This window comes from Odontomachus brunneus, unplaced genomic scaffold (assembly GCF_010583005.1).
Source record: "Odontomachus brunneus isolate Ranch 3 - 2012 unplaced genomic scaffold, Obru_v1 Obru_scaffold_081, whole genome shotgun sequence".
Taxonomy (NCBI): Eukaryota; Metazoa; Arthropoda; class Insecta; order Hymenoptera; family Formicidae; genus Odontomachus; species Odontomachus brunneus.
Genome location: NW_022639531.1, coordinates 821,377 through 848,865, shown reverse-complemented (window position 1 = coordinate 848,865; position 27,489 = coordinate 821,377). Strand labels below are relative to the sequence as shown.

The window sequence follows — 27,489 nt, the reverse complement described above, 5'->3', positions numbered from 1 at the left end:
TTTTTCCATCTCGTGTCTCTTGCTAATGATGCATGTCCCCCGTTCGTTCTCTTTCATTGAAGGTAGTACGCACGCGCGGACGGCTAATGCAGACGTAGAGAATTTTTCTCACAAGAACAGTTCGCCCTCTTCCGCGCAGCATCATATGCGAGGACACAAGAAGCCATTAGCAGCCACGAATTTTCTAAAATCGCCTTTGGGTAGTTGGGTAGTAATCCTTGAGATAGTTGATTTGCGAACTCACTTTCTTAATGATATTTTCAAGGAGTTCGGCCAAGTGCCTATAGGCTAGTGGCCTACTTTATTCAGAAAAAAAGTTTTGAATCCACATAGATCTTATTTTATAGTTTTTGACGTACTGATCACGAATATGTAAGTCCCAAGGTGACCGACGTAAAGTTGCCTAATATGGAGAGGTTGTAAGAGCTTAACTAACTTTGTCCATAATACTATATTTGATTTGGTGAAGTATGTACAATATTTTATGAAAATATATGTGTACAATTATTCTCCTAAATACGTTATAAAATTATTAATTTTTGAGACATAATTGTTTCAGAAAACATATGCCTTTTTCCCATATTAGGTAACTAGGTTCCTAATTTGAAGAGGTTATTTTACCATATAACAAATAAATTTTATAAATTTTAACAGATTTTAAAGAAAATATATGTTATTATTATTAAGGTTGTTAATTAAATTGTTAATGTGTAAATTATTTTATTATTAATAAATAATAAATACTATGGATATATATAACATTATATTAAAATGAAGCTAAATACAAAATTTTAGAATGAAAAAGAAAATGAAACAAATGTTGGAAACATAATTTCTCTTTTTGTAACGCAAAAATGACAAACGCAATTTTTTCCGTGTTAGCCACATCCTATTACTTCAGACCTCTTTCTATTAGGAACATCGGACGATTAAAATTTTGATTTCTAACTTAACCTATTGATTTGAAAAATGTCCCGTTAATTCATTTGTAGATTTTGTAACCTTCGCGATTGACATCTTGCTTGGATACTTATTGACTTTTTTTTAAATCTATGTTTGATTGTACATCTGCAAATCTGATATACAGTCTTTCATGTTTTTCTGTACAAATTTTAATATGTTTTATAAGCTGAAAAAAATATTATATGAACATAAGTTCTAAAATGTTTTATTAAAAAGTTATAGCAAAAATATATAAGAAACAATTTTTCACCTAAAAATTTTCATCTAAAAACCGTTTTTAAGTTTATTTTAAAAAACGGATTGATTGAGGAGAATCGATATCTTGGCCCCCAAAATCACTAATCTTACAGTGTTAGATTTCTATCTGTAGAGGACAATAAAAAACAAAGTTTATCGAGTCACGTCAAGAGGTGAAAAATTAATACAACGAAATAACAAAGAATTGTCGACGTAGCTGCAGAGATTAAACGAAATAGGTATGAAATTTCTGGGATAATAAATTCAATATTACATGTCGAGCTTGTATTGATTTGGGCGGACGATACTTTGAAATGCAAACTTAGATGAAAAATTGTTCCTTACACATTTCATATTTTCGCTATAACTTTTTAATAAAGCATTCTGGAATCTATGTTTATATAACATCTTTTTCTTATCTCATAATATCGAGGTTTGTACAGAAAAATCTCAGAGACACTTTGTATAATTCATTCGGTATTTAAAATTGACGAGGTCGAATTTGCATCGCGTGTTGCCATGTCGAGAAATCGGGAGATCCGCGAAAAAGGCATTATTCGTCGATGAATCCCGGCTAGATACAGCCTCGGAGAGAATAACCGAACATAGTGTGTATATCACCGAGACGTCAATCGCGATAAGATCGGCGGCTGACTCGAGCGACGGTTTCGCGTATCGCATTTATGGCACTTACGCGCGTTACGATCACGTGATTCCGGTGTGTCTGGCTTCGTCAGATTTGTAATTATAATTACACGAATTTACATGTCAAGGGACAACGACGATGTGTTCGTCGTCGCGCTATATCGCGGCGAACCGCCTCGTGTGTCACGACAAATCCACTCGAAATATTCCTCTGTTAATAAACCACGTCGTTCGACCAAATACGCCAACTTTTAAGTATCACAGGAAGCCACATCCGGAAAACTCGTTTTTTTTACAGCGCGGACGAGCGAATTCTCGTAGGAATTCTGTTGCCGTGTATAAAAAGAGATCCTTCACTTGATTATTCATGTAAAATTTTTTTTCATTTCCTCTTCCAGCTGGATATTGATTAATGTTACATATATAATTATCAGTAACAATTTCTGCACTTTACGTTAAAGCTCGGTTCGCTCTCGGGTAAGAATAAATTTATCTTTTAAAAAGAATAAGCTCAGCGCTAAACTGTCAGCAAAATTTCCAAATGTTACGGCCAAAATTTTCGTCGTAATGATTCGGAGCATGCAGGGCGATCAATAACGATGATGTTTCGATTAATGTTTGTCGTCGCGGGTTTCATTGTCTCCTCGCTCTTCGAGCTAACGGCAAAGAATAATTTAAAGAAGGGGAGGGGGATGCTATACTTGAAAACTTTACCAACGAAATATTGTCTTTTTCTGCAAAACTAACGTCTTATGGGTTGCACAGAATTACAAGCGCTTTTGCACTGAAAGTACGTAGCGTGATGAATTGAGTATTGCTCAATATATGATGAAAATGACAAAAAATGTTATAATTGCTGTCAGTTTAAGTAAATATTTACTTGATACGTGTTTACTCCGGACACTTGAAGGAATATATCTTTCTAAATGAATTTAGAAGCTCAAAAATACATAAAATGTTTGCAGAAAGATTTCTGTATATGTTATGTCTCTTGCTAGCATGCTAAAAACAGAGTAGCACACATTTATGTAAGATCTATATGTACAAGAAATATGAAAAGGATGATAGTATGATCGTGTTACGATTACTTCTATGTTATCGATATTTTTTAAATTCGTCATCCACTTCAGCAGCTCCTTAAAGAGTTTTTATCTTTGGACGTCCGAAAAAATAGGCTGTATTCAAAGTTTTTTTCTGGAGAAATTCTTACCGTCTCGTAACTTGATATATTTATTATATAAGAACAAAGAAACCTTGAATTCATACCTTTCATATATTTTCAATACATGTATATCGAAGCCAAATACTTTGGAATTTTTGAAATTATAAAATTTAATATTTATCTGTGATGTGAAAAATATAAAATTTTAAATTAAATGTTACATAATGTCTTTTTAGGCGAGGAAAACGTAATTTCCACTTTACATTAACGTTATTTTATTAATTCTCAATTTTCTATAAAATCCAACGTACGGTCCCGATTAAAATGATTCCTGATAAAAATGTTTATCAAAAATAATTATCTGAGTGATTATCTACATAATTATTTCTGAGATATTATATACGTTCAATAAATATGACCTTGATACATATGTATTGAAGTGAATCGGTCAATCATAATATATTTTGAGAAATTTTACACGCCGATGCTGCGAAGATTAAAAAAAAAACACATTTAACCCCTTAGAATGCACCACACTAGGATCTACCTCACTGATGCTATTGTTAAAACACCCCTCGTTTTTATATAGTGAGAGATAAGAAAGGCAGTCGGGATTAGATGGTAAAACAACTTCTGTCTTCCCTCTGTAACTCGTGCTGCGTAGCTCTATCTATTGCTTGACAGATGTGGGAAGCACGATTGAAATCAGTTTTGACATTAAAATTCTGCATATTAAAAAATTTATATTTTTTTAAATCCAAATTCTTTTTTGAAAAGTTACATTCTTCATTTTTAATAAGCGACAGTTGATTTTGTATAATATGTCGTTACAAAAGAACCATAAATTTTTAAACAAATAGCCTTTTTGTGGTTACAGAAATTTCCATTTTGGTCTTTTTGCAAAATTAACTTTTTTTATAAAATATTAATCTTAATTGATGATAGAGACGTATTTCTGACATTTCAACGTTCAAATAAAAAAAATATGTTGAAAAATATTTATTTTCCGAGAAGATATTGATAGTTTTGAAAGTGGTTAGTTGCACATTGGGCCTGGTAAAATCGGGACTTGAAAGAAATGCGATGTTTTAGGATTAAAGTTTTTATAAATCTTAAACCGATTTATTTTTAATATTCCTTTATAACCATGTAATAAATCTGCCAAATTAGAAGTTGATATGTTTTAGAGCCTTTCCAAAAAAATTCGTGTATGTAACCTGTTTTTTCGGACGTCCAAAAATAAGAGGTCTTTCAAAGGAATGTCGACACAATACAGCTTTCATGTTTTGTACTGTCTTCCTACTTGCTTGTATTTATAATAAAATTATAAATGTTTATGATCTATAGAGTGAAAGTACAAATACTAATGTATTGTAGAATATCTTGTATTACATCAAAAGCGAAAATATTTTGTAAATAAGAATTTTTCTCAGTTTTTATATAATATGGGATATTCTATTTACTGAGATTTGTATTTTCGCTTTGCAAAAGTATTTGTAATTCTACACAACTAGATAAACAAATAATGCAAGATACAGTGCAATTCTATGCAAATAAATAAAAAAAACCATGCAAAAATAGAAGCTGTTTATGTCGGATATTCAACATTTTCTTAAAGCAGTGTCTCAATGAGAAGTTGAATCATAAGACTTAAGTTTTAAGCCTTAAATCGTAAGAAATTGACCAATCACAGTCAAATATGAGGAAAATAATCGATTGTGATTAGTCAATTTTTTATGGCTTAATGTTTAAATCTTATGGCTTATGTTCTCATTGTAGACACCGCTTTAGACCTCTTTCATCCCATCAATTTATCTCCGAGCAAGCAAGGTTTTCGGCGGACGTGCGCTCTCTTTCCGCCCACGTTCTCGGGCGTCATCCAACTCGTTCAAGCGGCCTGCCCGCTTGTGCCGCGTCTAAATATGGTTTTGCGCGAACAGAGAAAGAGACAAAGAAAGAGGGACGCCCTTACGTGATCCTAACCGCTTATCCCGATGTCGCGGCGCCGAGAAAAGGGAGCGCCGAACTGACGTCGTACGTGATCTCTTACCTCGGATCGACACCCTCGGCAGAATGCCGCGCTTTGTAGGCCACGACGAACTTCTCGTCAAGGACGTGGCTGCGGAAAAAAATTGGGTCAGAAAGTTTCCTTCGACGATTCCTTTTCGTTTTCGCTCGCGGCGGCCCGCGGCTTCCGGATAAACCGGACGCCGCTTCTCACCCTCATCCTTGCGGCGCATCGCCCTTTCGAATCTCGTCGAAACTCTCGTGCCGATCGCCGATTCAGTCCGCGTGCGTTTACGCTCGGAGGAGCGTCTTCCTCGATCTCGCGTTTATCCTTGATCTCGAGTGGACAGGTTTTTTACGCGAGAATTTATTACAAGGTCGTCGCCAACACGCGGCGTACTTGTTCCTTTCTTTTAAGTGGGAAAAAAGACGCAGCAGACTATTGAGCGTTCGCTAGAAAGAAATTCATTCGGGATCGATCCAAGAATCTATCGGCGAGAGAAACAGCGGTAATCGCGGCACACCCTGTGCAATGCATTTTACAGCCGCATCGTCGCACAGTGGAGTCAAATGAAACTTCATGTTTCGAAAAAGCCTGCGGCCTCGAGATTTGAATTAATTTCGATGTTTTTTTTTTTTTCTGGCGAAAACCTATGAAATTTAGTACCACTTCGTCGAGTCAGATTATTGTGTCTTGCCTCTCTTGTTCTGAACCAAACATAAAAAGAAGTTAGATCCCAAAATTTTTTTTTAATCAAACAATCCCGATGGATACGGAAGCTCAAAATGTTACTTCAAGAACAATAATTAATAAAAAAAATTAATAACTTAATAGTAATCATTTATAGTCTTACTTAATTCAGTTTTTACTTACTAAAATTTGATACTATTTCAAATAATTTCGTTTATTAAAGTAAGATTTAATCAATATCTTTGACTTTTTTCGAATCTGTAATCAAAGTTTTAATATTCAATTTTAATAGCAATATCCATGCCTGATGTTAAATTAGATGAGATACGAAATAAGTTGTTTATTGTTTGATGGAAAAAAAATCTAATCAAACTTCTATATATGATTTAGAAAGAGAGGAACAAAAGACAAAAATCTGACTTGACAGAGTTGTTCTAAAATTCATTAATTTTCATTGAAAAAAGAGAAGCATCGAAATCGATTAAAATTTCGAAGCTATAGTCTTTCTTTCAAACATGAAATTTTATTTAGCCCCACTATGCGTCGGAAAAGGAAAATTCCTCCCCTGCTTCCTTCTTTCTCTCTCTTTACTTATCTACGTAATAGCACAAATTGCTTCGATTTATGGAAACGTAATTGCCGGGAAAAATTAATAATGACGCAAACCGTGCGACTTCCTGAGCAATCGCGCCATTTTCACGGTTGCTTGTAAAAATAATGACGACCACGCCGATGTGTTGTACACTGGGACTCCCTGAGGACTGTCTCGTAATGGAATTGTATCAATAATACACAGGACTATAATAACTTGGAGACCACAGTTAGATAGGAGTAAGGAGAAGGGGTAGGGGGAGAGTGTCGCCAGACCCTATTAACCACGTCGTTTCCACCGCAATTACAAGCGCGCCTCACCTTCATACGTCCCTGGATTAACGCGACACTCGCGGAAGCCGAGCGACTACGATACACATCGCCGGCGGGCTTCGGTCGTAACCGTTCTGCAATGACGGTCACGGTGTTTCTTTTTCCGTGTAACGCGATATACGCCACTTCGATAAATCGCCACCGTTTTGATCTGAAGGAGAGACGCGCGGCGCGCGGGACGGATTTTTCGAACGCGAGTTCGCAGCCTGGCGACTTGTCTAACGTTGACGCTAGTGCTATATCGCGACGTGAAGCATATAACGAGTCCGATAACGGCCAAAACGGTTATCGAGTGCCGCGCATCGAATTTCGCTTCACGTCTAATTGAGTCTCCGATCAATTTTCAATTCGACTCGTCCTTTCGACTCGAAACTCCAAGGTAATTTTCCACTGAGCAATTATCGAACACCTGCATAAAAAATTTCTTGGGATCTAATTGAGATCCAGTCCGATCCCCTAAAATAATTATGGCTTTTGGAATAGAAGCATAACGTTTCTGGAATGCGATTTTAAACGGGCAAACTTGAAGTTTTCGCAGTTTTGGTCAATTTATTTTGTTCCAGTATTCGGTTTGGTCAATTTATTTTGCATTAGAATTGAATGAAACGTATGCTGATTTCCCATATGATTCCATTTTTCAGTAAAGTCAAAAAGGAGAATAGAATACTTTGATACCATAAAAATGTTCACTTATAGAGGGAAATTCTCAATTGGTGTCATAGTTAGATAACCAATTTTGAGGCTAATGTGGGCATTCTAATCAGAGTCTATCTGCATAGAAAACACAACTTCGTTAGTGTAATTGAATTTTCTCTTATTTAGGGGCTAGATGGAAAACTCAGTTGCACAGAAAGATCCTGTAGGAGATTTCCACTCAGCCAATTGCTCTCAGTTATCTCAGCCGAGTCTTAATGCAACTGAACGTTTAGACGGATGTTTCCGGCCACAGTAACAGAGATATTATTTTTCGTTTGGTTCCCATTCAATTATCCGAACTGAAGTTTTTTTTTCCATGCAGAAAGATCTTGAGAAATTTCGATGCGGGCATTTTCATTGTCGCGTGTACGCTACACTCGGCGACGTGTTATAATTACAAGAATGGACGGTGCAAAATGGTGCGTACGCTGGCATTATATGTCCTTGTTTGCGTGTATGTGTAGTCGTTCTTGGTGCGATGGCTGGTTGGTTGGTAAGTTGGTTAGTTCGTTGGTTGGATGGTTGGTGGTTAGTTGGTTGGTTGGTTCGTTCGTTCGGTCGCAAGGCAGATGGCCAGACGGTTCATTCCGTAGAAACTAGGAGGACGCCAGACACGAGTCGACGCATTGTCGTGGCGGAATGTCGCGCGCGTTGTGTAACTCGTCATACATATTTGTAACGCGGTGCGCACATTATTACTCCATTCTGCGTTCAGCGCCTCGTCTATAGACACTGGCCTAGAGTAGGTCGCCGCCGGTCTGATAATTTTCGCTCGCCGCTTTATCAAGAAAGCAATAACGCCCCCGTAGGTGCGAAGAAGCGTCGCGAAACATCTCGCTCTCGGGGCAATTAAGAGCTCTGCGGTCTATCAAATTTTCATACCGTCGCGCTTCCCGCAAGATCGGATGAATCTCTCCCCTGGAATGTCGATACTTTTTTTTCAGTCTGTGTTGATTGTTTTGCGATCACTTCTCGTAATACATTTCCATCAATCGTGGAATATTTTCTCGAGCGACTTAAAGCTTCTGATCAGTCAGCCAAGGACTCCGTGTTGACGGTGGCGACATGATTGTAAATGGCAAAATGATGAATTATTATAGGCGAGAGAATTTCTGTTCGTTTCTGAAGAATTTTTACACTAATGCAGACTATTGCAATGAGAGAGAGAGAGAGAGAGAGAGAGAGAGAGAGTGTGTGTGTGTGTAAGAGTAAAAGAAAGTATATTTGTCTCTCTCTAACTTATCGCACTAGTGTAAAAGTTTATTGAAAACGAACAGACCTAATGATGTAAACAACAAATTTTTTTCCTGCAAACCACAGCGTTATTGCTAAGTATAATGCGTGCATATCACATGTGATAAAATTGTGGAAATGTTCTGGATACTGTGCTTATTGTGTTATTTAACGCGCATAAGTAGTTATTCGATCATAATTGACACCGAGTCATACAGCTGATTTTCTATCAAAACGAGACGATTTGTTACATTTTGCTGTTATGTAATGAGTTATTTTGACAAAAGAGGAATATCCGGAGCATTTTATAAGTATGTAGATCAGATTGCAAGTGGCACTTTAATTATATATCCTTTTATTTAGCCGTGGTTCGCAGGAATTTCGGGCATGGTTTTTCTCGCTTCTGACGTCATCAATCCAATATGATCGCGGTGACTGATCAGGAGCTTTAACGCTTCGACGTGATTGCACCTAATTATCGAAACGCGAGTGAACTGTACACGAACATCGCGTAAAGTGGCGTCTGATATCATGCTTCGAAAACCCATGATTTTTTAACTCTTTGAATCATATATATTTTATTTCTCGCGCGATAAAGTTTTTCAAATTTGGCATATAGAGTATCTCGGGGTCATTTATTACGAATTTTAGGTAAAAAAGTTAAAATTCGAAATAGCGAGTCCAACATGGCGGCTATAAGTTCTCAAAATTAGCAATCTCGTTTTTAACATTAGTCGGCAAACAACGATATTTTCTCGACATGAAAAGGAAATATGTGTTTTTTACAAGAAACTTATAACATATCAATATTTTAATAGTTTATTATAAAAAAAATAGGGCTTACGGAAATTTTTGAAAAAAATGTGTAATATTGTTAGTTAATAAACTATTAATATTTCGACTGTCGACTCTTAATAGTTAGCGCTAAAGTAATTTTTGTTGGAAGAATTGTCTTTCACTTTTGTTTGCTCATAATTATGAGAGTATATAGTAATAATACAATCAAGTACGTCTGCCAATAAGATAGTTAGAATTATAAAAAATAACGAAAAGATACGTGGGACATTAACCGCCCCCTACAACTCAAAAAGTTAAGGCCATCGTCACGCTTCCCGCAGGATCGGATGAATCTCTGTTGCCGGAACGTCGATACCTTCCTCTTAGCCTGTGTCGATTGTTTTGCGATCACCTCTCGCAACACATTCCCATCGATCGCGCGGAATATTTTCTCGAGCGATATTTAACGCTTCGACATTATTGCACGTGATTATCGAAACACGGGCGCCTGATGTCGACGAAAAGCCCCGTGATTCTTTGAAACATACGTGACAGTTCATGCCGGTTCACACACCCGCGCGCGCGTGTCCAGCGCGAGTTGCAGCAATAACGATTATTCAAAAGCGCGGGGTAATGTGCGCAACGGCGGCAGGAGGGCGGGCGGGAGGAAGGGAGGGAATCCATTTTTCTTTCGAAAGCCGATGCGTTCGAATCGGGCGACCGCTAGTACCGGCGCGGGGCACCATCGTGCCGTCGCATTTACATTTGCACGGATGAATATCGTAATTGCATCTGTAATCGTGCGTGTCCCCCACCAGCGCCGCGTCTCGCCGCACGTCGGTTGCGCATTCGCGCGGCTGTGGAAAAATCGCCTCTCGCATCGACGCTCGGAAATACAACGCGCCGCGACGCCATTATACGCGAGTCATTTTTACCGCGCACGCGGATTTTCCGGGCGAAATTAAATCATTTCGCGTTGTCGCGCGACGCGGTAGAAAAGCGCCGCTGATTAACGAGCGCGCGCGAGCCGGCCGCCGAAATTTGTCATAAACATGCGTTACGGGCGCGCCCGTCGCAAATTCGCGAAATCCAATCGCGGAATTACGATCGCGCCACGAGCAATTCGCGCCACGGCCGAAAGGGGTAATCTGACTATGCATTTTTTATGCCGCGAACGAGCGAGCGGGCAGGCCGGCGTTTTGCGATCGATCGCGCGGTCGAAACGGGCGAATCGATGGAAGTGGAGCAAGAGACGGCGGGGAAAAAGACCGGCCGGAGATTTTTATAAATTCCCCGACGAGAGAGAGAAGCGTCCGGCCACGGGAGCGATGCGCGATTGTGCGCAAAGGGAATGTGATCTGAATAAATTCCGCGCCGATAGCTTATCCTGGAAACGGCGATTACGTAAACGCGTCGTTGCACAAGAAGCGGTAAGTGCCTATCAGCTGGGCAGATTACGATTCCCGTGCGCCGATTCTGTCTGGCGGTGCTGTGCGAGAGCCGCCACGTCGAAGCTAGTCGGAAACCTTTGGTGAACGAAGAGACTGAAGAAGCTGAAGGCCTTAAATTTCCTCCTCGCGCTCGCGAACTGTATCGCGTTTCCTATAACTATCTTCTGTAATAATATAATAAGTTTAAGTTGATTTTCCGATCTCGTATCGCGAGCTTAGAATGAGCGGCACGGAAACGGCTCTTCTTTCGCTTCTTAACTCGAATAGACTTTCGTGATTATCACAATGTGAGACGATCGATGATGGAATCTTTGCAATTTCCTTAATTATCAAGCAAATGTACCGTATTGAATATGTATGTATTGAATTTTAATCATTATATCGGTATCATACATTAATATATATATATATATATATATATATATATATATATATATTTTACTATGTTGATGTACCAACAAATTTACTAGATTCCATTTTATATGAGATTATTTTGAATAAATCCCAGATGGACTTATGATTACTATGACATGAGACAATCAAAAACTTTGCAATTTTCTTAATTACATTTATGAAACAAATGTATTGAATTAATAATTAACTTCACATAATATATTAATTTTAAGATTTTTGTTACATTAATATAACCACACAAATTTATTAAAAGTTGCAATGAGACTTTCATATCACAATTTATATATTGTTTTGAGGTAAATTTTAATCATCTTTTTCGTATCTTTTTCGTATCTTTTTCGTATTTATTTATTTCCAAACGTATTTAAGAATTAACGTAAATTATTTTCAAAATTATTTAATACTAAACTTTGTCAGATATTTTTTTTTCTCAGTAAAGTAAGTTGTACAGTAAAGTTGCTGCCAAATTCACATATACCTGTTTATCTGGGAATAAACAGGTTGGCGCGATAATACCGGTTGGTCGAACCACGCTCGCGAAAAATTCGGCGGACATCCTTCCGCGCCGCTCGAGTAAGAACGACACAAGATGGCTTATCAGTGGAGAAAACGTGGAAGCGATAAACACGTGAAGAGACGGGGATCGTCGACGGGCGCGAAAAGCGGGCAGCGAGACGGTCACGAAACGTTGTCGGTCGGCCGACGATATTTAGGTCGCGTTAACAGTCGCGGCGACGCTGGCGGGAGCGTTGTTAACGAAATGTAACGCTCAATAGAGATCGGTGTATCCGCCCACATATATTGCGGCGCGCGTGTGCTCGCTCGCACACACGTCAAGGTTAGTGACACGCTTCTTATCTCGAGACACCGCAGTCGTCGTCGTCGTTGCCGACGTCGTTGCGCGGTCGTGCCAAGATTCGCCATTCGAGACATTCGATTTGTCACTGCGCGACGGTGCCGGCGTATCGCAAAAACGGGAAATTGAAATGGGAAATAATCAAGCCCTTTTGACTGCCGCGAATGGCGCGCACTCAGCCGCGGTCGGCAAGTTCACGGTGAAATGAGTCGTGGTTTTGAATCAATAATGTAACGCGACTCGCTGTTGATTAATTATGAGTCTAGTTAATATGACAGTGACTAATCCGGATGTTAATATGTCACAGTTACGTCAATGTTTCTAAATAACAATGACTAATCCGGATGTTAACATGTCACAGCAATATGTCAATATTTCTATTTTGGCTTTTTTCTTAGTTACCAGAAGAGTTAACACAATGAAAGGAAATATATTCGTAACAACGTGTGCTGAGACTCGCGAGTCAAGTTGCGCGATCGACGAAGAGAGAGCGGAAAAAAGAAAAAATAAGATGAATCTCCCAGTTAGTGGCAGTTGTACTTGTGTTTCTTAACACATCAGTTAATATGTCCATATTTATAATCAATTAATAGGTCCATATTTATCCTTAACATGTATTCTTGTTCTAAATCTTATATATTATCAGTTATAACAAGTTTCGAATAAAATTAAAAGTCTTAGTAAATTTTGGAGCATTATAATTTTACAAGCATACTGCTGATGACGGATGGAACAATTCAAACAGTTAGCTGACTTCGTAGAAAAATTGCCAGTTAATAATATCACATATCTATTTGTTAGATCAGTGCAGTTTTCTATGACTTCAAGCGATTAAAATGGTTATATCAAAGTTGAGAGAAGGTTATAGAATATCTTATAAACAGAGAAAGTAACGTTTAAAAGAGAGAGAAAAAGACATGTAATTTTCTCAGTTAATTTATATATGTCATTAATCACTTCTAGAATATTTATTTGCTTCCATGAGCGACAAGTTGAATAAATATGAGATAAAATGATATAAATATTTCTATTTCTAAAAAAAAATGTTAATAAATTTTATTATGCAGTTTATAAATGCATTAATATTATAATTTGCCTCTCTAGACTTTATTAAATGTAATACAAATATAAGTTATTAACTTAAAAACTGCCATGTTTAAATCATATTGATTTAAAATTTGATTGAAGATTCTGTGCTGATTTGTAATATTTAAATAATAATTTTTTATTTTTTGCTAATAAATTTATGTTTCTTTAATTTTATAAGGTTACTTGGTCACTATATCGGAACATACACACTTTATGTCACAAATTAGGACTGTCATAATCTTAAATGGCACATTAGACGCTCTTGAAAAAATATTATAAATAAATCTTCTTATATATAAATCGGAGAAATATAATACAATTAAAATCTTAAATTCAAGCTTTGTAACAAAATCGATTTTGTGTGTGTAATACAACACGTACATTTACAATTAATTAATAAGTTATTTATTTTCACGGTGAGATTACTTGGCCACTAATTGGGACGTTCACTTCACGCGAAGAAATTGCAGAACACAATAATATAATACATCGACGCGACACGAATTCTACACGGTGATTCCAGACGCCTGACTCATTCGCAACTTAATCGTGGCGCAACATGCCACCGTTCTAACGATTACGTACGGAGCCAAGTGGCCGACGTTAAGAGAGGCCTAGCGTCTTCCGCTTTGGACGTTATAGACGTCGGTTTCACGAATTAAGCCGGCCTTCGCGTGCCCTAACCGTGCCCGAATAGCCTGAACTCCGGCTATAGCTGTTGTTCCGCAATAAGGCGATCACCGATCCCGAAGCGGCCGAAGAAAACGTTTCGAGCGGGATCACCACACGCACACTGTATCGAGCGCGCGCGTACTCGAACTTTCATTAGAAATTGACGGGGGGAAACGGCGTATGAGCGAGAGTTAATAAGGTACCTGCCCTTTCCGCGGAGTCGTTCGCATTCCCACGCTATTACATAAGGAGCCCACGATGGTGAAGGAGTCCGGACGTCGTGATGGCGTTTGAGTGGCATTCCTCTCAACAACAAGGCCCACGTGTGTGTCTCTCGAATTCGGAGCCGCGCAAGCGAGACCGCGTTGCGTCATGACGGTTAATTGACTTGTATTATTCAGCGGTAGCTTCGCGCTCGCGTTCGGCTCCGCCCGAACGACTCGCTCATCGAGAACGCCGACACCAGAGATACACTCCCTATGGTCCTATGGGATGAATTCCTAGTTGAAACCTAGGTGTACACGCTTCGTTGATAAGGGGCCGTTTATTGGGAGTTTAGTGGCTACACGCGCCCTCCTCGGCGAAAGGGTTAAAGCGCGCGCGCGCGCGCGCGAATTCGTGCACCGCGGATGGATTATTTCCGCGCGAAGTGGCGGTAACGTCGGGACTCACCGCAGCACGGCGAAAACTCGCGCGAGATAGCCGGGTCTGCTGATGGTCGTTAACCGATTTCGCGAGGGTGGTGATAAAGGATAGGGCGGGTGAAATCAGTTTCTCCCAGCGGCAAACACCGTGACGGCGGGCGTACGCGGCCTTCCCAGCCCGAGGCTGTTAGTTTTCTCCCTCGACGATCCGCTCGATTCCCACCCCTTCTCATCCCCCTAACCCCCGTGATTGCGTATTAATTTCTGATCACTGAGCATTCGGGCGGTCGATCGATCGGTTCATTCGCGGATGTCGAGCCACAGGGAGATTGGATACACGCGGGGTTTGTGCGCGAGAAATAGCGTCGCGGAAGGGAAGCGCCGTTACCCGGGACGTTATTGTTACTTATAACGGGTTCTCGCGAGACTTATGTCCGAGCCACGATATCGTCGACCAAATTAAAAAACCTCCCAACTCTAATTTTTGACGAAATTGGGATACTCAGTTTACTCGTCTCGTCAATACAAGTCGAATGAAATAAGTGTCTCAATGTCAGAAATTGGGGTTGAAAGGCTTTCTTATTTGGCCGACGATATTTATCTTGCACGACGTCAAATAGGATATTGGGCTTTTCTTACTGAAAAGATTCAAGAAATCTATAATCAATGCAAAGAGAGGCGTAGAAGTAAAAATCTAACAATCATTTCTCTGATAATGTACGTTTATCGTGTTTACATGTGATATATTTTCAAACATATATCTGACACGGATAGTTCCAGCCAAAAACGTTAAACAGCGCGAAGAACGATTATTTCTTGATGGATTTTTAAACATTATGTGATTGATATCCTCTTGCGATATAGTTGTCTCAAAACTGTATATCATATAAGACATTTAGCGCAGATTTGTTGAGCACTTGAACACTTGCACTTTCGTATTGCATTTAATTATTACCTTTTTAACAGTAGTATTACACGCACCAGTTGTCTCAACGAAATATAACGTAGCTGATTAACAGAATATAATGTAACGAACATCGTAAAGAACGATGGGCGTGAAATCTATGTGTTAGCTTTCGTGTTTCGCGTATTGGTTTCCATGTTTCTAATTTCCAAGTGATCCCACGAGATACACACGTTGCGACGAACTTGTTTTCTCTTCGATGAAAAATGCGCACTGCGTGATGAAGTGCCATTGTTTTTGTCGCGATTAAAGCGCAGCGTCGGATACGTCGGTAAACAGATTCCGTCCGCAATCAGGGGGCTGCTTCTTTTGAATTGCAGCGATAATCGGATGAACGTGTCAGACGCGCGAGAGATCTATGTGAGAGCCTCGCGTTTTTGCGATTTCGCGTTTTTCCGCCGAGCGCTTCTGTGCCGTTTATCAGGCCGTTAATGTGCATTTTAACACACGCTTCAATCCGCCAACAAACGTTAGCTTTGATCCGCGTCGGATCGGAAGATGGGTCTCGCGTTCTTGCCCCGCGCCTCGTGGAGCGCGCACGCAGCGCGGTACGGCGGAGAAAGTAATTAGTTCAGCAGAACGGTAACGCGGTTTAGAGTATTTTTTTGCCCCGACACAGGCACCAAAGCCGCGTAGCGGAGCGGTGCATAAGAGGAGTGCAGGAGGAAGGGGGAGGAAGGGAGCGGAGTGCAATATTGACGCGAGGGCTCTCGGGCACGCCGTTATCTGCCAACCCTCCGGCGCACCTTTCGTCCCGTGAAATTGCTTCTCGCGAGAGAGCTTTGCCCGACCGAAACCTTTTTCCATCCACCGTCTCGCGCCCGTTGCTACTGGCCTGCGTGCGGATCTACGCCGCGCTCATCGCCGATACAGGTCCATTTACAATGGGATTGGCAGTAGGCGGTAAAGCTTCATTTACAATTAATCTTTATCTCTTTTTAGCTAAAAGTTTTAGAGTTTATCAGAAAGAAATAGAGAAAGAAAAAGAGAAAAAAACAGGAAGCAAAGGACACATCGTAGATCAAGCTTAAGACGTATGCAGCACGCCAATTGACCAAGCATAATCGATTATTGCAAGAATAATCGACTGTGTTTAGTCAATATTATTTACGTCTTACCACCTACTGCCAATTCCATTGTAGATGGACCTTTAAGCGCTGTCTACAATGAGAACTTAAGTCATAAGTCTTAAGCCGTAAGAAATTGATTCATTACAATCGAATATTTTCCTCATATTTAATTGTGATTGATTAATTTCTTATGGCTTAAGGCTCAAAGCTCAAGTCTTATGGTTCAAGTTATCATTTTAGACACAGCTATATACGACCAGCCACACGTATAAAACTCACTGTGACATATAAGTAATATATCTATACATTGAATTAACTCTAGAAGTCTAAATATGGGTAAAATTTAGCCAAGTAGTTTAGTGGGTAGAAGAAGGCAGTCAAGTTTCGCCTGATTTTGGAGTGTTCGATAATGACAACTAGTTCTTTTTTATACAATTAAAGCTCACGTTGAATCGATTCCAAATATGTAACTCTCTTGTAATCTAAACCTCTTACTGTTACCGAGAAAAACTGTTAAAAAAAGTCCCAGTTTCAACAGATGGTGCCATGTAAACAAAGACAAGTATCTACAGTAGTTGTGACAGCTAATTCAATTGCGCGTGATATGCATGTTTATCGTTTGCCGTCAAACAACTTATCAATGAAATCTTAACTGATCAGTGATTGGAGATAATTGATTGCCAGACAGCACATATAATCATTGAATTTTTACTGATTTTCCGTGGAAACACTCCCACTTTACCGCTCCGTCTTATATCTCACCAATTTCGACCAGTAGAATTAACATTTCACTGCAAAATCTGTCGTACACAAATTCGTTATGCGCTGTGCCAAATCCAACTTTGCTTTTGTGGCGATGGAATAACGGCTTTCAGTCGATTTGCGTGCAATGACACTGTCTGCTCGCAAAATAAGAATAGTCGCTATTAACTGCTTTTTTTAGCGGAATTTTATCGATTATACCGCTCTATTCATAACTGAACTACCAGTTATAGCGTTTCTGAGACACAAACAGCACGAATCAAGAATACATTGATTGTACTTTAGAAAGTATATTTGTATTTAAATATATATATTTTTATAGCGCACACATACACACATATTTCTTCTTTGTACGATAATATATCGTGTAGAGGAGACCGGGGTATGTTGGCAAAGTCGATTATTTCTACTATTTTTTAATATATTTCAGAATCAAGCAAGCAAAAATTTTAAAGTCATCTTTGATACTTTTAAAAATCTTGTTTGTTTAATTCTATAACTTGTTAGAAAATAAATAATAAAAATAATCGGCTTTGCTAACTTATCTCGGTAACCAACTAGCCTCCCCTACATATTTAAATTCTATACGTGAACGCGTGTCATTACAAAAGCATCTACGAGGAGCGTGAACGTGTACGGCGCACATGAGAAATGACGTTTGTGTCATGTTTCTATGTTGATTCTTTACCGGGATACGGATATTCGAAGTTTGAAGATCTTTTAAACCGTCTTTCAGCGGCGATTGGCAGAACGCGCCATTACAATGGCTGCAAATGGAAGCTTAATCTTGGCTGAATCTAAGAGCATATACTAATCAGATTCACGAATTTTATAACAGTTGCAAAGCAGCTTTCTCTGCTGAACACAATCATTGTAATACGTTCACGCCGCAGGCTTGACACTTCTCACCCTTCTTCGTGTACAAGTGACGTACAATGTCGAGCCTTAGTCGCCGTCAAACGTTTTCCCGTCCGTTGATATCTCTTCGTAAAAAAGTCATACTAGCATCAAGTAAATTGCATTCAAAAGCTGGGAATATCGCGCTCTCGATGACGATGCGACCGTTTTTATATTTTATATCGATTAACATTTTACGGCAGGAAAATGGGAAAGTCAATCACCTATCTCTTGACCTGGAAATAAATCTATTAAAAGCGCGATTTCAGTGTCAATTCGAGCATAAGAAACGAATTGCAGTGAATATATAAACAAATGTTTGTTTCAATAAACTCGAGTGTAATGGCCATACGGAAAAGATGTCATAGCCTGTAATTTCTGCAATAATTGCGGAGTACTACGTTTTAGCAACTAAACGTACATAAACTACTGTTAATATCTTTGAGAATGACTACAAAAGCGCACTGCTTTAGTAATTATTGCAGAAATTACAACCTACCATTTTTTCCGTATCCATAATACCTGAGTTTATCCTATAAATGTAATTCGCAATTTAATTTTTATAAACTATCCCAGCTTATGTTTCCGTTACATGTTTCTTCTTTATGAGTATCTAGAAACGCATTAAGATAGATTCTTATCAATAATTCTAATCAATAATTGATAGCTGTAAATCACACGAGCGTTGGCTCTATCGTAAGATTCAACTGTCTTACATGCATATTAATGAAAAAAAAAAAAAAAAAACTGTAAGTAAATTGTATTCTATTATCGCTAATTGATAATCAGTGTCTGAGATTGCTAACTAGTGATTAGCACATAAATCATCGACGCGCGATCGATACGGCACTCGATGAAACTTGCGGTTTTCCTTGATACGATCCGCCTTACAATTTCATCATCATCGAGAGCGGCCGGAGAGTTCATTTCCCTTTATGCCCGCTATAATGTGCCTCATTCCCCGAAACGTAAAAGGGGAGGACGGCCCGGGTACTGAAGAAACGTCATCCACCTTTACGACGACGGCGAGCATGCCGGTTCTGCGATTGGCGGGAGGATGCCGCGGGTAGAAGAGAGAAGGTTGACGGAATATCGTATTACATCTGCGGAAGACGCGAGATTATTCGACCTCGGGCGAGGGAACGGGCTCTCGCGGCGCTGCAGGCAGGGAAGGAGGGTGTGCGGGTGTGTGGGTGGGAAAAGCGGAGGGAAACGTAGAGCGGCCGATTCTCTATTAGAGGGTAATACGTATTATCGATTTTGGGATGAAACGGGAGGTTATCCCGGTTCAAATCATGACAAATGTATAGATATACACCGACGTGCGCGCACACTGGCGGTGTGCTGGTGTGTGCGTCGCTGTGAAGCGCTCTCGCGACCGCACCCCGGAAAAACTTTTTCCAATCTCTCACTCCCGCCGCCCCGCCCCGGCCCGGCGCGCTCGCCACCGTGAATTTGTTTGCCCGGCCGAAAACAGGGTCGCCGACTTCGAAATCTCTCGCAGAATCCCGCCGACGAGGTAGTTCCTAGTGGCGCGTCTCTTAAGCAGATTCGTCCTTAGGATCTAACGACAATTACCTCGAATCTTCCGTCGCGTATTTGTTTTTTGGCGACGTACAGCCGTCATCGAGTATTAAGTAAAGCGACCAGATCCCGATTTTTCACCCTTTGTCCCGAATTTTTTCGAATGCTATTCGGGACACCGATTTGTCATCGTTTCAATGATTGTCAAATAATTTTCGGATCTTTTTACCCCCGCCCCCCGCTTCACACATTTATGAAGTGTCTCCGAATTCAGGGTAGTCATCTTACACATACCGCGAGGAGAAACGAGAAGATTACTTACAAATAACGTCTTCACGATACTCCCCGGCGATCGCACATCGCTATTATCGGCACTCCCGAGACTTATTAACGCGCGAGACTCACTTTCGATGGATAAAAGACGCGAGAAACGCGGAGCGATGTGGATCGATGTGTGCCCATGGCTGCTGCTTGGCGCGAAAAGATCGAGCATTTCGCGCGATTCATTACCAACGCCTAGATTGAACAACCACGATGACAACCTCGTAATGCGAAACGAACGCGATTGGCTAGTAACTCGAGCAAGTGGTTAAGGCGTTCGCCGCGGCGCGTCGTACAGATCGCGTCGTTGTAGACGCGCGACCTCGTTCGCATCACTGGCGCATTCACGTTCATGCACTTTTGACACTTTTGGCGCGCTAATGAACTTTCGGTGTACGTGATTGACAGCGCGCGCATCTTTTCATGCTGAGCCACTACCATAAACACAACGCTCCGTATTCCATACGTCTCTCGTGTCCTGTGAGTCTCGGAAATAAGTATTAGAATGCCGAAAATAACAACGTGCGGTCGTCAGGACATATCGTAAGTACATTATTACGGAGTAATCTCCTCCCTTCTCAACACATACAGCTAAGGTAGCCAGATTTTTCACCCTTTGCCCTGAATTTTTTCGAGTGTTATTCGGGACACCGAATTGTCATCATTTTCGATGATTGTCAAATAATTTTCGGATCTTTTTATCCCCCTCGCTCCCCGCTTCACACATTTATGAAGTGTCCCGAATTCAGGGCTGGGGAATCTGGTCACCTTATATTAAGACTTATTGTAGATTCTTCGGGATGTCCAGTCATTTTGATAATGCGTGCGAGTATTATCGAGATAACATGATAATGCACGAAAGACGCGCGCGGTTGTGTGCGATCGACGAGGGGGCTACTTGGGTCGCCGCGCATAGAGTCACGTGCCATCGGTCCTTTGATTCGAGAGACGAGTCGTTCGCCAAGATTTACGAGCCGCGTCAGAAGCCGGCTCTCCACTAAACAAAACAGCCCTTCGCGCGGACGGTCGCGCGCGGTCCGTACAAAGACAGCGGCTGAAAAAGCGTCGCGAGTATTGACAGGTACGGTGAGAAACTGCCCGGGTTAATCGCAGAAAAAGCCATGGAACCGAGCTCGGCGACACCGGCACAGAATTAAATACCCTTGCGTCGGGGTCGGTCGTCGAGCAACAGCGCAGAAAAAGCGCCGGCCTTTAGAAGCATGGATCCCCGCTGTTTTCTCGCCGGTCGAAAGAAGATCGATATTATTAATTGCGCTCGTAATGGCAAGGAAATTAGAAAATTATATACGAAATATGTATCAATAAACAGAGACGCGAGTGTGCGCTTTAAATTGTATAATTTGCCTATTTCTTTTTCACATTTAATTACATTAACTGTTAATGACATTGCTTTGTTATAGCTGAGAAGGGTCTCCGTTGTGATTAAAACATTTCAAGTCATGTTAGCATAAGGGAAAATAAAATACGCTCTTTGAACGTTAGAATCCTAAACATCAAAAAGTTACGTAAATCCTAAATCCTAAACATGAGTAAATTTATCCAATGCGTTTTCATTCGCTTATAACTTCTAGAAAAATGATCGAAATCAAATCTTTTTTTTAATCAGTGCAGAAAACATTGAGGAATATGAATCTACTGATGTCATTGCCATTCAGTAAAGTTGACAAAAGTTATATATATATATATATATATTTATATAAATTATATAAATATTATATAAATTATATAAATTATATAAATAAATTATAATAAAAAATATTAATAAATATTAATAATAAAAAAATATATTTTTAAATATATTAATAAAACATATATTTTTAAGTATATTAATAAAAAATATATTTTTAAATATATACATATATTTTATTATATATATTTTTTTATTTTAATTTTACACACATTCATATTTTTTAAGAACAGTCACGTTTAAAAACTTGATTAAGTTAAATTTTACTCATGTTTAAAGTTACAGAGTTAATAACGATTGATATACATAGCCAAGTCCAATCTTTATCCGTATAATTTAGTTAAAGTATTATATAACGCGTGTATAGATATCTTGAAAAATTTTATCGCTGGCAGATTTACATAGTCAAGTGCTTTATTGAGGTTTCCTCGCTGTCATTGAAAATTCTTCGATGATTCACGATCTCCTACCTATTCTCGTTTCAGCAGCAGAAATTTCTGAAGAGGACGGCCGAGGAGTTGGAGCCAGCTAGTGGTGGTGGTGGCGACGGAGGCTTCGGTGAACCACCAGTTAAGCTACAGTGTACGCAGGCTCAGCACCAACATCAGCAAGGCCCAGGCACTGGAGGTAGCGGTGGTCCGCATCACGGTCACAGTCAACATCAACCAGGTGGCGGCGCAAATTCAACGGGGCCTACACCTGGCGGCGGCGGCGGTGGCGCAAATAGTGGGAACGAGGGCCTAACCAAGTTTTCCGTGGAGATAGTACAACAGTTGGAATTTACCGCTTCCACGGCAAACTCGCAAGCCCAACAGATCTCCACGAACGTGACCGTGAAAGCACTGACGAATGCTTCCGTCAAGAGCGACTTGCTGAACGCGTCATCCTCCCCGAAACCCGGCCCCGACACACCCTCGTCAGCTGCCAATCGAACACAAGTTGGAGGCAGCGGCGCTGGTGCACCAGGACCCGGTACTGGCGGCACTGCCGGACCTCCCGGCGGTGGAGGAATCGGTTGTGTGGATATCGGCAACCTCGTAGAGTGCAAGCAAGAGCCCGGATTGGAAAGTGACTTCGTGGATCTGGAACAGTGTGCCGCTGCATTGGAAAAAGACGCTGCAGCAAACGGCACTACTTCCAGTTTTTCTGGGTTCCCGGAATTCATAGGGGACGATACCGGCGATGAGATTATAAATTCGGACACATTTAAGGATCTCATCTCCGAAATATCAGACTTTCATCCGGAGTTTATGAAAGACTTTGACTTCGAGGACAAGACCGTCGATACACTACCGAACAGCGCTGTTGCGGTGGCAACGGCTGCTGCTGTTGCCAATAATAACAACGGTAATAACGGCAACAACGTTCTGTCGATAAACAACGGACAGATCAAGATGGAGGACGACAAAGACGCGATCCATCAGCAGCAACAACACAACAGCGGCGCGAACAACGGCGTGAACAACAACGCCAGCAATAATAACGGTAGTTCTGTGCCAGCCAACGCGAGCCCGGGCGCCCTAGCTTCGTCGCAGTATTCGCCGGCGCGGCTTGGTTACTCCGGACTAGATTTCAAGTCCGAGATGAGTCCTGCTGCTCAGACCCTTAAACAGATGGCTGAGCAGCATCAACACAAAAGTCAGCAGCTAGGTCTCGGCGGATACAATCACACTGCTGCTGCAGCTGCCGCGGCGGCCCGAGGGTCGACCGCGAGGTCTCCTTACGCCGAATTTTCCCAATTCGGCGGCGCGTCAGACTACCTCGGCAGTCCTGGTAGCGCGGTTCCAACAGGCGGACAAACTCAGCCGGCCACTGGAACCGCCACTTACCACAAGAACAACACGACGCCGAACTTCCAGAATCAGCAGACGAACGACATGTTCGTAGGCTCGCAGACCCAGTTCACCGCGGGTCTGGCTGACATGAAGAGGCCTCAGCCGGCTACCGGCGGCAAACCCGGCATGCTCGGGCCCAGCGGCGGTTACAAGCAACCGTATTCGCCGTACAATAACAGTCCGGGTCCGATGCCGAACCACGGCAGTCCGCAGTATCCGCTACCACCTAGAGGATCGCAGACCGGTGGGCCCAACCAGACGAGCTCGCAGGGGCCCTTCAACAACTCCACGCCGCCTCGACCTCCTTCGGGACCCGGCACTTCTACCTTGCAAATAAACCAAGCACAGCAATTACACATAAACAACCCTGGACATCAGATACAAGTAAGTACAATACTCTTTGTAAATTTACCGAAAACTACATTTCGCGCGGAGAATCAAATTTACTCCTCGGTCTTGACTGATCTTTACATGAGAAACCGTTTAACACTAGAGTGCTAGTTCTATATTTCCAGAGCGTATCTGTAGTTTCAGTAGTTTCTATAGTTTCAGTGACTTCCTCCTTCTCTAGTGTTAGTTGGATACTTCTCACTTTAAAAATAATCAAAAAAGTCGGACGATATATTACAACATAATTATAATATCTTCGATATCTTCGATATCAGAACATTAGTTCTTAATACTAATTTTAGTATATTGTATTTGTCTGAGAGGTGCTTCACTAGAAATAAATGTTGGAAAGTAGTACTAGCACTCTAAAGTTTAGCATGCTTCAGTAACGAGAATAGTCTTCTCAGTCCATAATCATAAAGTGTGCTATGAAAAAAAATCGATCGATGCGTCTAGAATCGAGTTAAACGGGCTCAATTTCAGGGTATATACTATGAACTAATTTCCCCAACTCTGCAAGATTCTTGCGCTCTTTCGATCTCGTTTATTTATTTTTTGTAGAACGAACTCAAAATTTAAAGTAGATGATTGTAAGATTTGACTTTGTTGAATTGTAAGATAAGACTGATTAAAATCAAGTAATATAGGAATAAAGTACAACTGGAGTCAATTGCGGATTTAATTTATAATGTACTTTTAGCAAATATAAATTATCAGAACGTTATTTCCGAAATTGGTAGACTCTCTCTGCATTCATGATTCTCAAGAAAAAAATCACCACGAAAACACATTGATGTTCGAAAATTATGATGAAAATTATAAAGTTAACAAAATTAACAACGCGATGTACTATGATATAATATGTATGTCGCAATGAAAAAAAAAGTACTAACGAAGGAAACATTTTGCACAATCCGATACATAGATGCAGTTTTAATTGAAAGCAGTCATGCATTTAGAGAATATTATGTCTGTGTATGTATCTGTTGTAAATATATAAAATTGAAAAGAGAAAGAGAAAAATGGGAAAGAAAGTAAAGGAAGGATAACATCAGACGAAATCAAACATTTTTTAGGAGATCCAATAGCGAAAAGTAAATATCACGCAACTCAGTATTCTGTGGTATGTTTAAACCGTTATTTTGAATTCTTATATGACTTTGAAAATTAACACTATTATTTCCCTAACATTGATCAAGGCCAAATCAAACAACACATTTGTAAACAAAGATATAATGTCTGAGAATGCCAGTATAAATGTCGTCAAATTAAACAAAAACTACTAACTGAACACAATCAGATACTTACATACGACATAACGATTCTTTTTGAACAATTCCGTTTAAATATCTTAGGAAAGCCGTAGGCTGTAGGTGATAAATAAATCTGAAAAATATAATCTTCTACAAGTGACTACTGCAATGTTTTCCTCAACCCAATTAAATGAAGTAAGTCATGCAACTTTGCTTCTATTTTTTTTTTAACAGAATTATTTTTAACGACTTTGCAGATCTTGTCATCGCTAAATAACGCCTTTATTCTCGATACATACTCGCGATTGCCTACAACAACAGTTATAATACTCTTATCTGCTTTACGAGATATATGATATTTAATATTTTTCAGAAATATAAAAATCTTTCTCGCCGCACATAGATTTTTATTCAAATTATGCGTTGAATATATGTTAGTTAACATAGTATATAGTTAGTTAACATGTACTCGTGTCGACAAGTCCAACTTAAAGCATGACTCTTTTTTAATGCATTATACGGCAGTATAATTTGTTGACTGAAAGTTTCCTAGAATTTGCATAAATTTCGGCTGAAAATGACTACATTACATAGTTGAAACGTTTCGATATAATAAAATGATTTGTCTACATCTACAGTATATTATAAATTAGATCCGCAATTGACTCTTATTGCCCTTTATTCTAATATTACTTAAAATTTAAATTCCATCAGGCGATAATATAGTTGACTTAATGCATTATTGGTCATATTTTATCATATGATTTACTTAATTTTCCACCAGAGATTGAATCACTCGTATTATACAATTGGATGAAAATTTAGATATTTGAAAGAACATTATACATACAACTATAAGATTTAACCTTGACAGCCGACGGATTAAAGATTCTTATATTGTTCTCTCGTTTTAATTTAAGTACGTTGAAAAACGGTATATATGAAGAAGTTCATGTAGATTGCACATTCATTATGATATACAAGTAAAAGTAGACACATTTATTATAATATATAAGTAAAAGTAGAAAGTTCAATAATTGATCGTGCAATAACCAGCGAATACGACACTTCAGTGAGCAAGAAAACAGAACTGGAGCAAATTAGCAAAGAATATCGTAGCACAATAATGCATAGTCTTTGACTTAATTACGCGTGAGCTTTCAAACAATTGTATTTTACATATATTATTACTTTAGAAACCAAAACTCGTACGTACTTATAATCGCCGAAAGTCTTCTTTTCCAAAGCTCGAGTATCAAACTGATATTTGCATTACTAAAAATATCTGAGAAGAGAGAGCGATTCATTTTTTTGCGTCTTTTTATAGCTTCCCAGATGTCGCGTTACAAATCATTAGCTTACGCCTAAATTTGCTTTAAAGCCTTTAGACAATTTTCAAGAGATGTCGCCAATTACATCATTTTTCTTATACAACTGTTTCAGTTTTGTTTACTTTTTATTATTGATCAAATTTCAAGAGATGTCGCCAATTACATCATTTTTCTTACACAACTGTTTCAGTTTTGTTTACTTTTTATTATTGATCAAATTTTGCAATTAATATTTCAGATTATCGATCTGACTCAATTTTTATTCGTCTTTATTGCAGTTCAAGCAATAAAATTTGCTTAACTCACTGAGATTTAATACTTTTCATTTGATTTCTCAAAACACTACACGTTTAGCTCCTTTGGGTTAAGAGAATGCTGAAATTGATGACGAATTCGAGCAATGTCGATAATGCAGAAACAATCGTCACTAACACAATAATATTATCCTTTTCGTATTTCTTGTATGTACATACAGAACTTTCGTCAATGTATTACGTTGCTTTGTTTTATCATATTCTGTGGAAATGCTAATCACGGATATGTAGATATCTTTTTAAAAATTTTTCGGATATTCTTAAACTTTTGTGAATCTAGGTGCGAAAACATAACAATGTTCTTAAAAAATTTTCTGTTTAGAGCATCCACACTTTCGGTACAAGCCGCGGAACTTTTAGCAAATATTATACTGACAGCTTGAAATTTTACATTAAATTTTTTTTGTTTTTGTTTTGTTTTAGAAGCAATACTTCTATTTATTTTTGCACATATTTTTTGCGTAAAAGCGTTTCTAATTCTGTACAACCAATACGTAAACCTTGTAAAAAAATGCAAATATTCTGTGGGTAAAGTTTTCAGCATCCTCTTAAACACACAGATAGAGTTATTTCGAGTTAACGCGAGGCTCTCGAAGGAATACTCTCCTCGTCGGGAATGGAATTCGTATCGAGCTTCCAAGTTTCGACATAGCTCGCGC

General features: G+C 39.5%; 1 protein-coding gene across 7 annotated transcripts in view; it reads left to right on the top strand.

Annotated features, from left to right (window-relative positions):
- LOC116847586 (neurogenic protein mastermind-like) overlaps positions 1-27,489 on the top strand; it is a 296,566-nt gene that overhangs the window by 184,829 nt on the left and 84,248 nt on the right. For 5 of the 7 annotated variants that reach the window (XM_032822708.1, XM_032822711.1, XM_032822712.1 and 2 more), the window contains exon 2: positions 22,193-23,926. In XM_032822708.1, the coding sequence (XP_032678599.1) occupies positions 22,193-23,926 (1,734 nt within the window). The remainder of the gene's footprint in view (positions 1-22,192; positions 23,927-27,489) is intronic. The other 2 variants (XM_032822710.1, XM_032822714.1) reach the window with 1 other exon arrangement.